Source organism: Pundamilia nyererei, unplaced genomic scaffold (assembly GCF_000239375.1).
Source record: "Pundamilia nyererei isolate P.nyererei 1_Seehausen unplaced genomic scaffold, PunNye1.0 scaffold00087, whole genome shotgun sequence".
NCBI classification, from domain to species: Eukaryota; Metazoa; Chordata; class Actinopteri; order Cichliformes; family Cichlidae; genus Pundamilia; species Pundamilia nyererei.
The window spans coordinates 454,015-467,109 of NW_005187488.1; the positions used below are offsets into that span (position 1 = coordinate 454,015).

A 13,095-nucleotide genomic window follows, 5' to 3' on the forward strand; every position below is an offset into this window, starting at 1 on the left:
TTGTATGTAAAGTTAGATGGTTAATTACTAAGTGATAATGCATACAGTCACAATATCATTCTCCATAACCGGAAGAGTTTCAGACAGAGTGCCAGAAAGCTTTGTAGCTGTTCTGGTTACTCATGATGACAGATGGGTTTCAGTAAGACACAAGAGCCTAAAGGATTACATGCAGTTTCTTTTGGCTGTTTATCACCAGCTAGTACATTTACAGCACAGGTAACCATATCACCAGGCATACAGCTGTATTACGTGAAGTTGAAATGACAGTGCAAATTGTAGAGTCAGGGTTCTTATCGATGTAAACCATATTTCGTGTTCCCTGGACTGGAATATACAGCTGTCTTCTACTGATTTTTTTTTTGATACCCTACAGAAATGAATGGCTGCCTGGAATGGTAGAAAAACGGAAAACAAGCAACATAAACTGAAAGTCTACACAGTTTGTTGTTAAAGCTTAAACTAAGAGCAGCCGTATATCCTCTTTTCAGTTACCCTGTTTTGTGTATAGTGTGCACGTGTGCATGTGCAGTCCTCCTGCTCCTGTTGTGGCCTGCAGTGCAGAGCTTAACCCATGATTGAGACCATGCCAGTGTGTGTGCCAATTCTCTGCAGGGGGCTCAGGCTTACTGTCAGTCTGATAGAGATTAAAGCATAAAGTTTTACCTAAGGAGGGCTCTGGACTATGTTAGAGACCATTAAGTGCGTGAGACAGACAAACAACTGAGCACGTTATATTTACAGAGCATTAAAGTTGATCTGCAGGTATGCAGCGCGCATAAGGCTTAATAACCAATAATGCAAACACACTAATAGGATCTGTACTGCTGAGTAGATCCATAAAAATAGAACAATCCTCGGAGGAACCAGACTGTGTCAGTCTCATCCTTCCATAAGCACAAGCTGCTGCTTTTTTTTTTTTCGGGAGTCGGATATTTTCAGAGCTCTCAAGGTAAAAGCTTGTTCTACATTTCTTCGGTTTGTGTTTTGCACAGAATGGCACAGTTGCAGTGCAACAGCAGGCTTGGATGAGATATTGGAGGAGACTTGCAATACAGCTGTTGTTTTTTTTAAACTAGATATTTTAAATGTTTGCAACCTGGAAGACATCTTACTCTGTGTTCACTGAAGGTTAATGGGAATAATTTGCATTGATAAGACGCCATAAACTAAATAAATATGCAGTATTCAGAGCAAAAACACACAGTTATGGTTGTTTCCTGTTATTTACTATTTACTTGCTGTTGCTTTCAGCTTATTTAAGAAAAAAATAAATTGTGTAGTAATTTGAGGTTTTGTTGTGTACATTTTTTGGATATTCACCTTTATGTATAATTCATCTGCACTTTATGGTAGTAAGCCATCATATTCCCTAATGTGATACTAATGAACAAATCCAAAAAGATTAACTGACAGCTGCCTTAGTGGATCTGTTCAGCTCATCATGTTTATTGGTTTGACATTGATTTCATATTGGATACTAATGAACTGACATTTTATCCACTCCCCTTCATCCTGTAAATATTATATATAAATTTGCTTGTGAGCTGGCACCACCATGTGGTCGTTGTTTCTTTTTGCTAGAAAAAAAAATTCTTCTCCTGTTCTGAAGCTTGAGGCAGGATGTGGAGGTTTCTTGCTCAGATTCTCTTCATCGCTGAAGTCATGCTCTGTGCCGCCGACTCTCCTCCGATCAGCGAGGAAACACTGAAAAGTAAGGCCTTCGCTGACGGAAAAGAAAAGCGAAAAACAAGATACCGGTGATTACTGTTGCAGAGCTTAAAGTATTGTGTGTTCCACGGGTGTGTGCAGGGCTTTCCGCAGCGGGAGAGCAGTATGTTGATGAGGAACTAAAGGGAACTTTGCTCGGAGTGAAGCAGGTGAAGGAAATGATGGAGAAGAAAGAAGAGAAGCACAGGCACCTGATGGATGCACTGAGACACAGCAGTGATAAGAAGAAGGTGAATTCTGTTCGTTTTGCACTGTGCTGATCGTCCAGTTTCAAAAATCCTGCACAGCATTTGTGGCTGGTTAAGATGTACCCGCAATTAAAAACGTGTTTAAATGGTTTCATGCCAGTCCTTGTGCATTTTTCTGAAACCCACCACATATTTTCTGCTTCACAAAGACAAAGTCACATGGAGAGACCTCAAAGCAGACAGTGAAAAATGAGTGTGGGAGTGCAGCTGGTTAAGTGAGTCTGGGGTGTAGTTTTACTACAGTCAGGATAAATTAACTGTCTCTAGATTATTATATTTTCTGAGTGTTTTCAGAATGCAGGGCAGGGCAGAGTGCCAGAGCCTCAGACTTCATCTTATCCTCTGTGGTTTATTAAAAGGGAATGTATCTGTGACAGAGTTTTCTGTTTTTTGGGTTGGGTTTTAGGGGGTGATGCAGCTGGCCAAAGAAACACAGCAAAAAGTCGAGGAAGCCGAACAACAATGTCAAGATTTAACCAAATCTTCCTTTGGGGAGTGCCGACCATGTTTGGAAGATTCTTGTAAGGCCTTCTATACATCTACGTGTCGCCGCGGCTTCGCCTCTTTCTCGTTCAAGGTTTGACTTCAGCACATTCCAACAAAAGGAATCTCTTTAGGACTGATGTTTAAGGTGCAAACATATCTCTGTGAATCTCTCTCCCTCCCTTCAGGTAGAGGAGTTTTTCAGGAAAATGGCCACTAAGTTAGAAGATGCCGAGCAGGTCCACAATAAAAATCAGGAGAATTCAGGTGAAAATGTCGCAGCTGAAAAGCAGGTCACAGAGGACAAATCCAATATGGAGCTGCTGCAGGCTGAAGCATCATTCAGCGACCTGTTGTCAAACATCAGCCTTTTGTACAACCAGAGCATTGGTCTGGCCAAGAAGATGCAACCCGTGTTTGGTCACGCCTTTCTAGAAACCTTTGCCACTGAGCTGCAGTCCAGCACGCTTTCGACCAGAGGGTCAAGCTCTGGCTTCCTTGGGTCGGTGGGTTTGGAGCACGTTCTTCACTCAGTGCTTGACTTTGGGAAGAGCGTGCTGGAAGGCTTCAGCGCCCCAGTGGCTGATTTGTTTGAGGAAATAAAAGAAGCTGAAGAGTACGTTCAGCAATCAAGTCGAGGTATCTGATGCACAACGCTGCACTCTTAAATATGTGTGTTTGTAGACAATGGTTGTTTGTGTGTAACATAATTCATGTCCACCTACAAAGATACAGGCTTGTTTTCTGCAATGGGACCGCTGCAGAGCAGATATATGTGCAGAAGACTCCGCAGACAAGCATCAGAGTGCTGGAAGCTTCAAGACCTGTGTGAGACATGCAGGGATTATCTGTTAAAGGGTAAATCCAGATTTATTTTGCCGCTCTTCCCACACAGACACATATAAACAGTTTAAAACTGGTTTTATTTGACGTTAAAAAGAAGGAAAACTATGGAAAACAAAAAATGTCTGTCACAATTTCCTAGAGTCGCAATGCCACATAGCTTGTTGGGTCTGAAAAACTGTCCAAACCCAACAATATGGTCAGATTAAAATGATTTAGCAGACATAAAAACAGAACATTCACATCTGAGAAATGGGAATCAACTTGTTTAGGGCATTTTTGAGGCTTTACTTAAATGGTTAATTCGTTGTTAAAATAGTTGTTGATTAATTTTCTCTTGACTGAGAGGATTTTAAAAAATGGTTTTAATGCTTTTTAGATAGATGCTTAAAATTCTTTCATCAGGAATAATGCAAAAAAAAAAAGTCCTTTAGTTCAACATGAACATCTGGATTTCTGCCTCCTCATACAGCATGCCCCAGCGTGCAGCAGTTGCACTCTGAGATGGAGGAGATGTACATGCTGCTGAATGCCTCCCGTCAGCAGTATGATGGCAGGCTGCAGCTGGTCCACAGACACACAGCAGACACTCAGATGTGGCTCAGCAGCATGCATGACAAGTATGGCTGGGTCAGCCAGCTGTCCAACAGCACAGTGGACCCACACAGCATCTTCAGTGTGATATTGGTATGTGGCTAGTGATGCTGCATCTGTAGACATTATCTTTGCTGTATAAATTGGGAAGCTTTTATTAAGGTTGCAACAAGCCAAGGTTGCAATTTTGAGTCAGACGGCTACTTTCATTTTCATCTCTTCTCATCTTTTAGGTGAGTCCACAGCAACAGATAAAGAATAACAAGCCTAAAGCAGACAGCAGTGTCACTGTCTCCATAATGGATTCAGCCCCAGTAACCATACTGGTCCCAGCAGATCTGGAGGTGGATGACCCTGCTTTCATCCAAAATGTTGCTCAAGAGGCTCTGACACTATATAAACGGAAGATAAAAGGTATTGATCCCACGATTGTGGTCCCTTAGTGCAGTATTTGGCTACCAGCATCACCTGGCAGAGTTCCAAATTGAATTTAACCCAGATGAACTGCGATCATTTGAAAGCGCTTTACACTGCGATCGCTACAGATTGGATAGTATGTTGCAATCCAAGATGATAATGTGACTAGAAAAACAATCATACATTCCTCTTTTTATTGACTTGTTTAAAAAGATTAATTGGATCTACATGAAATCAATCTCTAATTATATTATATTTTTTGTTTTTTAATGGTCTGTACACTTACATAATGTAAAACTTAATAGTTTTTTTTCTGCACAGGAATGGAGTAATGTGATCATACCACCATGGGAACAGTTTCTTCATGCAGAGTGAAGAGTCCAGGACATTCAGGTTTTCTCGTGCACAATTAAGCTGATCTGTATAATACTTGAAAATGCACCGCATAGACCTCTAAACCTTCATATGCACAGTTTATGTTGTTCTTATTCATGTATTTTGATGCTTAGATTTTTAAACGTCTACGCAATAAAACAGTGTACACTCCTCAACCTCTATTTTGTTTGTTATTTATGTCACGAGTACTTTTGAATTTAGTTTTTGAATCGTACTTCATAGTATGTTTTGCTTACAGTTTTAAATAAATGCAAACCGTGGTTTGCATCTCGTAAATCTGTAAGAACAGTGAAAGGGTGACTTTTGTTCGTATGCATTTCTCTTATCAATTCATAGTTTTCAATCACGTGATCGACTCACTAATTTGGCGGTAAAGGGGCGCAGTGGTGTTTTGCCCACGTGAACCTTGCTTTGTTGCACATGCGGAAGAGGTCCGTATAAGAAAAATCTTCTCCTTCTATGATTGGCCGTTCTATCGCTGTACCCAGAACAGCCAACCAGAGAAGCAGTTTGACTGGGAGCGCAACAAAATGCAAAAAATGAGCGGGAGTTCTTCAGTTGATTCTGAGGCTGGAAACACTGAAATAGTTTATTTACAAAAATGCCCGCAACTTCTGAAATACACGCCGGGGAGCTGCCGAAGCAGGGCAGCTGTGAGAAAAAGGAAAAGCAGCGACTGACGACGGCGGCCGAGAAGCAGAAAAACTCTGGATTTTTCTGTGATGAACAAGGATATCTGAGTCTGGTGGGGCACATCTTGGAGAACGGCCGCTTAAAGGGGGACCGAACCAACACTGGAGTCCTGTCCCTCTTCGGCGCTCAAGTCAGATACAGCCTGAGAGGTACAGTTTACAGCTAGCATGGCATTGTATCTGTGTGTTAAAAGTACTGAAAAGAGAAGGACTGCATGAAGTAATATGAAAAAGTCTTCCTAAAACAAAGTCATCTGCACCTTTTAGTCTGCTAACCACTGTAATTGACTTACAAGTATAAAGTGGCATAACATTAAAATATAAAATAGATGTAGTCGTTGCATAAACACCCATCTGCAAATGACAGCTGCTTCCTACTTCCTCAGCAACATCACGTAACGTTTTCTTTTTGCAATCTTTCACAGACCAGTTTCCCCTGTTGACAACAAAGAGAGTGTTCTGGAGAGGGATCCTTGAGGAGCTGCTGTGGTTCATCAGGGTGAGCCTGGCAGGAAAACAAAAGAAACACAAGTCAATGAAAATCTTCCCAATGTATAAATTAGATCTGATATTTTTGCAATCTGTCACAGGGATCAACAAATTCCAAGGAGCTGTCAGAAAAAGGAGTGAAGATCTGGGATGCCAACGGGTCTCGGAACTTCCTGGACAACCTTGGGTTCACTGACAGAGAAGAGGGTGACCTAGGACCTGTGTATGGTTTCCAGTGGAGGCACTTTGGTGCAGAGTACACAGACATGCATGCAGGTACAGTTTTCACCCAGTTGAATGAAGCTGTGAAGTCATTTGTCAGGATCAGATCTGCTCACCAAACTGTAGCCATGCATATAATTTTTCCTTTATTTGTCCATATTTTTATCCCAGTAGAAGAAAAACAATGCAGGTTTGTTTGTGGTTGGTGCGGCAGCTATACAAGTAACTGTCTGAATTACTACATATAACTGGAAGTGCATGAGGAAACATCCACCTTTGGACTTTATAGTTAATTTGTTCACTCAAAGGTATTTGAGGGCCACCCTTTATTTAGTCATTCTGAATATTTCATAAAGATGCACAGAAATTCTGTAAAACATACAGCAGGCTGTGGGTTTTTACAGGTGTTATCTTATATGGAAATGCTGCTGTAAATGAAAATCATTTGTAGAGATGTCAAGTTTTCATGTTTTTTCCTGGTTTCATCTTTGGACAGATTACACAGGACAAGGTGTTGACCAGCTGCAGAAAGTCATTGACACCATCAAAACGAATCCAGAGGACCGGCGCATCATCATGTGTGCCTGGAACCCCAAAGGTGAGGCCAACGGAGACCTTTTGCTTTAAGTCGCATTTGGTGAAGAATTATACAAAAGGTAAATCTTTGTCGTGTCTTGTGGTGTTGCAGACCTTCCTAGGATGGCGCTGCCCCCCTGCCACGCACTCTGCCAGTTCTACGTGTGCGACGGCGAGCTGTCGTGTCAGCTGTACCAGCGCTCTGCTGATATGGGATTAGGGGTGCCTTTCAACATCGCCAGCTATTCACTTCTTACCTACATGATTGCACACATTACAAGACTCAAGGTATGGCCAGTGCATTCTTGTCATATTTGATACCTGTTTGGTCCAGCAGTGTCCCCTCTATCGCATCACATGATATATATTTTTTTAATCTGTCCATTCAGCCGGGCGACTTTGTTCACACCCTGGGAGATGCTCATGTTTACCTCAACCATACTGAACCTCTCAAAGAGCAGGTGGGTTAGTTAAATGTGCTTCTTGCATGTCTCATTGCTTTTTTTAAATTTCAAACTTACACGTTTGTTTGTGTTTCATGTGCAGCTTCAGCGAGAGATCCGACCATTCCCCAAACTGAGGATCCTGAGAAAAGTGGAGAAAATCGATGATTTCCGCACGGAGGACTTTGAGATCTACGACTACAACCCACATCCCACAATCAAAATGAAGATGGCTGTGTAAACTCAAGTCACAACGTTGTTATGAATGAACAGTATGCTCTCCACTGTAATGTATGCCTGCTTCACTCATGCTAAAAGTTCAGTTTTTTTCTGTCTGATTTGGGTGAACTCTCTTTTAAGCCTTAAGCACTTCAAAGTGTTTTTTTCTCTCTTCAAGTTCTTTGTTTTGTGTTTTAAATGAATAATTATCTAAGTCTGTAAATAAAGATGTTAACTTTGTCAGCTTGAGCGCAATCTAGTTGTACATTCAGTACAAAATATGACACTGGTGGGTAAGTGGAGAGTGCTTTGATTTTTAGTTTATTTAAAGAGTTTGAAGATGCTAGTTGTGACTTTGCAAGACGTCACAAAAGTTAAAAGATATGTTCATATATCCTAATAAAGGACGGGTTTACCAATTAAAACTAAGTAAAGGGTGTCACATACAGTGAGCCCAGGTTGCCTACTTTACAGCTTTGTCCACAAGTCTTTAATTTCATGTATTTGCAACTTCCTATATGCTAACTGATGAACTGGAGTTGTACACCCATGAACTGTTTGGCTTAAACAGGGTAGCAGCCTTCAGATATCTTGTTAATGGGTTTCTGCTGCAAAGCACTGCATAGGAGGGAAATTCTTCAGAAGACAGAATTTAGAGGATTTACATGACAAGTGCTTATGAAGGAAAGATGACCACAATCTGATGACTTAAGAGGACTTAATACAAGGTTTACAGCTTGACTTGTAATTTTTCAAGTTTCATTAATATAGTTCTATTTCACAGCAGCAGTTTTCTCACAGCACTTTACATTATAAAGGAAAGACCAAAGAGTATTAAAAAAAAATCAAATGATTCACTAAAACTTGGCACTTTGATCAGTAAGAAGAAAAATATTCTATTTAACAGAAAAAGAGCTCTGGAGAAAGTTAATTTCAGTTCCCCAGGCTTTCTGAAAGACTTTTTCTTTGGACATTTTCAGTCCAGTCCTTTTATGTGACAATTTCAGAATGTTTATTCCCCTCCAATGTTTGTACTGTACAAATGTAAAATGTTTAAAATACAGTCCCTATTTCTGTATTTCCTGTTTCCATATGTCTCCTTCAGGGTACTCATGTCGGTTCACAGATTCCTCCAGCATCTCACAAGAATAGCCTGGATCCTGAAATCAAAGAGCAGAACGATCTATACCAGCAGCTGTAAACAACACAAAGTTTTGGTTTTTTTTCCAGAGTAATGCAGATTGACTTCCTAATCAGTTTCTTGCCTTCGGTGGCATATAGTGGGCGTCTTGAATCACTACAGGACTAGTGAAGTGCTCGTGGAGGTGGTCTACATATTCACACATTCTGGGGGGAAAACAAATCAAAAAGTCAGTGTTTGGTTATAATCACTGAGATCAAACTGTTGATAAAAATAAACGCTGCTCCTACCGGTTCCTGAGATCCGCAGACACGCAGATGTAATCAAACAGAATCAGATGCTGGACGAGCTCACAGAGCCCGACTCCACCGGCATGAGGACACACAGGCACTGAGAAAGAAGAAACGCAAACCCACGAGTTTCCTCTGTGTAGGCAGTATTTGTCTAATAACCTTTGAGGGCCTTTGGCAACTTTTAAAAAAACATGCCTTGGGGATCTGTATGATTCATGATTGTTATTCCTTGAACTTTTACCTTGGAACTTGTAAGCCATCAGCAGCACGGCCAGGTTCTCGTTGACACTGCCCAGCCTACAGCTGTCTATCTGGATAAACTGCAGTGCAGAGGCCTGCAGGAACTGCTTAAACATCACCCTGTTGTGACACTGGAGAGAAAACTCAACTCAACTCAACTAAAAATATAACCCATCAAAGATATGCTTGTTGGAACAGACCTGAGCTCTGACCTGCTCGCCTGTTGCCACTCCAATCCCCAGTGGAGCCAAAGCCTGCAACAAGAAAGTTGTTTATCACTCAACAGCCCTGGATGGATGACTGAATGTACCTAAGAGACAGAAAGAGGGTCCTGTTCTTGTGTTTATTGTTACCCTTAATATTATTCATTAGAAATCAATGATACAACCATATAGAGGTTTAAAACGACTGCCAAGGGATGCAAAATAGCCACAGAAAGACATAAAATGTATCTGATGGTTTGTTTTGATGATTTTTCAACCTTTCTGTTGTCCCGTATACTTACTGTATCACAGAAATGCCTTTCATACACATAAACAAGCTGAAAACTAGAAATTATTCTCTTACCTTGGAAATAGCAGCATGACCCAGGATGTCATCTGGAGACGTGGGCTCCTCGATCCAAAGGGGTTTGACCTCAGCCAGTCTGGACACCCAACTTATGGCCTCGGCTACGTCCCATCTCTGGTTGGCGTCAATCATCTAACAGAAAAATAAACCCCTTTGGTATAATTTCCTAATGCCATTACACATGCAGGGGCAAGAACAGGCTTACCAATGTGCTGCTGGGTCCAATCATTTTCCTTATGAGGCGGCACCGGCGTATGTCGTCCTCTAGATCAGCGCCAACCTTCACCTTAAATCTGGTCCATCCGCTTTTAAGAGCATCTGAGCAGAGCTTAACAGAAACATGACTGTCATTATAGTTAGTAGTATGCCTAACTAGACGCACTGTTTGCTGAGCGATTTATACAACAGAGACCTGCTTGAGCTGCTGGTCTGAGTATCCGAGCCAAGCACAGGAGGTGGTATATGCAGGATAACCCTCCTTCAGCATCTGATCCTCTGATAGAAAAAAGATATGTACTGAATTAAATTGTGTTTAAATGGAATAAATTGGCCTTTTATGGTGGCTGAAAGGGCTCTGGTTGGTTTCTAAAGAGGCAGTAATTAGTGTGCTCACCTCTCTGCTTCTTGCCCTCCTGTGCTTTCACAAGTATGTCTAAGAAAAGAATGAAGACAGAAGGAGCGTGACACAGCGTTTTGGTAACACTGCATTTCTCAAACTGTACTGGACACACTCAATGACGTCAAAAACCAGTCTCACCCAGAGCTTCTTCCTCTGTAAGCACATCAGTGATGTATCTGAAGTCGATGCACGACACAATCTGCTTCGGGTCCTGAATTGACAAATATATAGCATGATATTTCCCTTGTGATTACATCCCGGACATAAATCAGTGGAGTAAATTATCTCTGACTCACCATGTCCACGAGCAGCTTCCACAGCGGCTGTGGAAAAAGTCTGTGAGCCATGATGTGTCATGCTTTATGAAAGAAACAAAGTTTTACTTATTAAGCTTCATCTGAGATTTCCCCACCTTGCCTTCAGCTCTTGCCCAGAGGTCCCACACAGCATTCAGGACTGCAGCAGTGGCCAGGTGGATCACTCCTTTCTCTGGACCTAACTGTACCAGACGAGAGTCATAATTACATCTAGCAAAACTGGAGAGTACACCGCCGTTTGTTAATAGACACATTTTTCATCATGCATTTATTAACTAGGTCTCTTCTCTTTTTATAGTTAATTATTGTTGGAGGCTTTTTTGGCATGAAAAAACAAGCATACATTATTCAACAACACTGGCAAAGCCACCAGTCTGAATAAGCTGTCTCGTATGGATACAAAAGTGTGGGCACCGCTAGATAAATGACATATTTTATAAATATAAAATATGTCATTTAACATTTATTCAATAATCATATTGATATTAGCCCATAAGTGTTAAACACCGAGTGAATATCAGCAGATTCCATCAGTCAAGTGAAACTGATATTAGCTTGAAATCTAAAGAAATGACTGTAATCTGGTCATGTTTGTTATGTTATGTTTGTACTCTCACCCATCTCATCTGGCCATCACTGGTCAGGAGGCGGTAAAATCCACGGAAGTTACTCACAATCTCCTGCAAAGATTTGCCGATAACTAGTCCTGCAAGGGCCTTGACAGCGCACAGCACTGTGGGGTTTCAACCAGCAACAAAAACAAAGAAAAACTGGATGTAGATCAAAACTTCAACAAAGATCTATAATTTTAATAAACCTCATTTAAACAGATACAGGGACTGTGGAGTCTGAGATGACAGCCCTGCAACAGCCAAGTTATGATGTTCGGTGTTTTGTCCAGTTTATCTCCCTGTTGCTCTGTGCCACCCTACACAAAGGCGTCTCGCTCATAAGCCTGCACTCTTTGATATCCACTGTGACTAATTGAGGGTGAGTGGGAAGAGAAGAGAACAGAGAGAGACAGAGTAACAGTTACACTATGTTAGACAGAGATGAATAATTACTAATGAATATTTTTCAGTTTCAACAGTAGTTTCCTGTTTTATTTTGATAGTCTCTTGCCTTGACAATATTTTCTGTTGCTGCAGCATCAAGAGGACTTGAGCCATGAACTCAAGTCCTCTTGATGCTTTATAACCAGCTACTTTGCACATACAGCGAGTGAAAGCATTGGGTGAACCGAATGAGGCGAAATTAAATCGAGCTATTAGACCTGAGTGAACTCGTATTGATCAGAGAGTTAGAACAACTAAAATAAACTTAGATTAACCTGAAAGGAACTAATATAGGTTAAGCGGTAGTTGATACAAATCAGGATTTAAAACCAAACCTGGGAAGGGGGAGAAATATATCTTTGTTTTGCTTTTGTTTGTTTGTTTTTTATCTTCTTGTTTTATTTAAGATAACTAATGCCATATATACACACCATATACACATTTTTATAGTCAATCCTCATGTAATAACTGTGTGCATATTAACTAGTAATCCATCCTTATTCCAGCATCTATGAACTCTGCACCATACATGTTATAAATGTTATCGTTTTTGTCATGTTCATATCATGTCAGTATTCTCTGTAATGTAACTGAAATCCATTGACTAAAACTACCACAAGATGGCAGTGCAGGGCTTGGAAATTAAAAAGAGAAAAGTCATCCAAGATCGGACATTTTCTCTGCAACTTTTTAATCATTAAGGAGCATGTAGGCCATAGAAACACCGACAATAAACCACAATGTGGCTGATTTCTGCATTGTTAATGTTTTTTTAAAACAATTTGGTGGTGTAAGTTATGAGACGTTGTATTCATGTAAAAATCTACATCGCAGTTGTAATTTTGCTCAATAAAAAACAGCAGCGTTTTCACATTTACTCTATATAGCTGAGATTTTTTTCCCCTACCGAAAACCTTTTGATAAAATTCACTGTTCAAAAACCAGAAATTCCGAGCTCACTGCGTGCACTTGAATGCAACAGCAAGTTTGTTGTGGTGGCGTCGTCAAAGTGGGTCTTTAAGGCCGCCCCGCGTGGATCTTACCGATCTCGGTGCCTTTTCCCAACGTGAACGTGAGGCCGAAACCTTTGAGGCCGCTGTCCGTGTCGAGGACCACATAGGCGGCCGAGTAGTCCGGGTCGGTGTGCTGCAGCGTGGACATGAGAGGGGGGGGGAAAGGTCTCATTCTTGTGACTGTGTCTGTGAATGCGAACATGCACGCGCGTGGAGAACGAGCTGCACAAACTTCTTACCATCGCGTCTGAGCCGTGCTGCTCCAGGGACGTCGGGAACCTCACATCCCTCACTCTCAAATTAACAATTTTGTACGACATCTCTGCGCACAGATTAAGTCTGTCATGTGATCGAAGCGGTTTCTGCTGTTGTGACCTCTGTAAGCTTACCCCACCCACTTCACCGTGTCGTGCCGGTTTAAACATTAAAGATGAGGCTTAAAGAGACAAATCAAAGCGTCTGGTCTCTAAGTGAATAATAAAAATATAAAAATA

The 13,095-nt window shown here is 41.2% G+C and overlaps 3 protein-coding genes across 4 annotated transcripts; 2 read left to right on the forward strand and 1 right to left on the reverse strand.

The window, feature by feature from the left end:
• Positions 1–762: 762 nt before the first annotated feature.
• On the forward strand, positions 763–5,142 carry LOC102214897 (clusterin-like protein 1). Of its 2 annotated transcripts, none has more exons than XM_005738815.2 (9): positions 763–952; positions 1,586–1,714; positions 1,813–1,961; positions 2,386–2,556; positions 2,651–3,101; positions 3,192–3,320; positions 3,778–3,992; positions 4,133–4,313; positions 4,638–5,142. In XM_005738815.2, the coding sequence occupies exons 2-9, from the start codon at positions 1,624–1,626 to the stop codon at positions 4,646–4,648; spliced, it is 1,398 nt and encodes a 465-aa protein (XP_005738872.1). In that variant the 5' UTR covers positions 763–952; positions 1,586–1,623; the 3' UTR covers positions 4,649–5,142. The 2 variants fall into 2 exon arrangements, with proteins under 2 accessions (XP_005738872.1, XP_005738871.1); XM_005738814.2 differs by having other exon boundaries at positions 764–952; positions 1,613–1,714.
• A 22-nt stretch (positions 5,143–5,164) lies between these two features.
• Positions 5,165–7,593, forward strand: tyms (thymidylate synthetase). Its single transcript, XM_005738816.1, has 7 exons — positions 5,165–5,554; positions 5,830–5,903; positions 5,995–6,169; positions 6,612–6,713; positions 6,804–6,979; positions 7,081–7,152; positions 7,238–7,593. Exons 1-7 carry the CDS (start codon positions 5,314–5,316, stop codon positions 7,373–7,375), a joined length of 978 nt encoding a protein of 325 aa, XP_005738873.1. The 5' UTR covers positions 5,165–5,313; the 3' UTR covers positions 7,376–7,593.
• A 64-nt stretch (positions 7,594–7,657) lies between these two features.
• On the reverse strand, positions 7,658–13,038 carry enosf1 (enolase superfamily member 1). Its single transcript, XM_005738818.2, has 15 exons — positions 12,841–13,038; positions 12,632–12,734; positions 11,151–11,266; positions 10,629–10,715; positions 10,513–10,539; positions 10,355–10,427; positions 10,211–10,249; positions 10,010–10,092; positions 9,803–9,925; positions 9,595–9,729; positions 9,240–9,281; positions 9,029–9,158; positions 8,785–8,884; positions 8,619–8,700; positions 7,658–8,513 (listed from the first exon to the last, which is right to left on the reverse strand). The coding sequence occupies exons 1-15, from the start codon at positions 13,024–13,026 to the stop codon at positions 8,421–8,423; spliced, it is 1,419 nt and encodes a 472-aa protein (XP_005738875.1). The 5' UTR covers positions 13,027–13,038; the 3' UTR covers positions 7,658–8,420.
• Between the last annotated feature and the right edge of the window lie 57 nt (positions 13,039–13,095).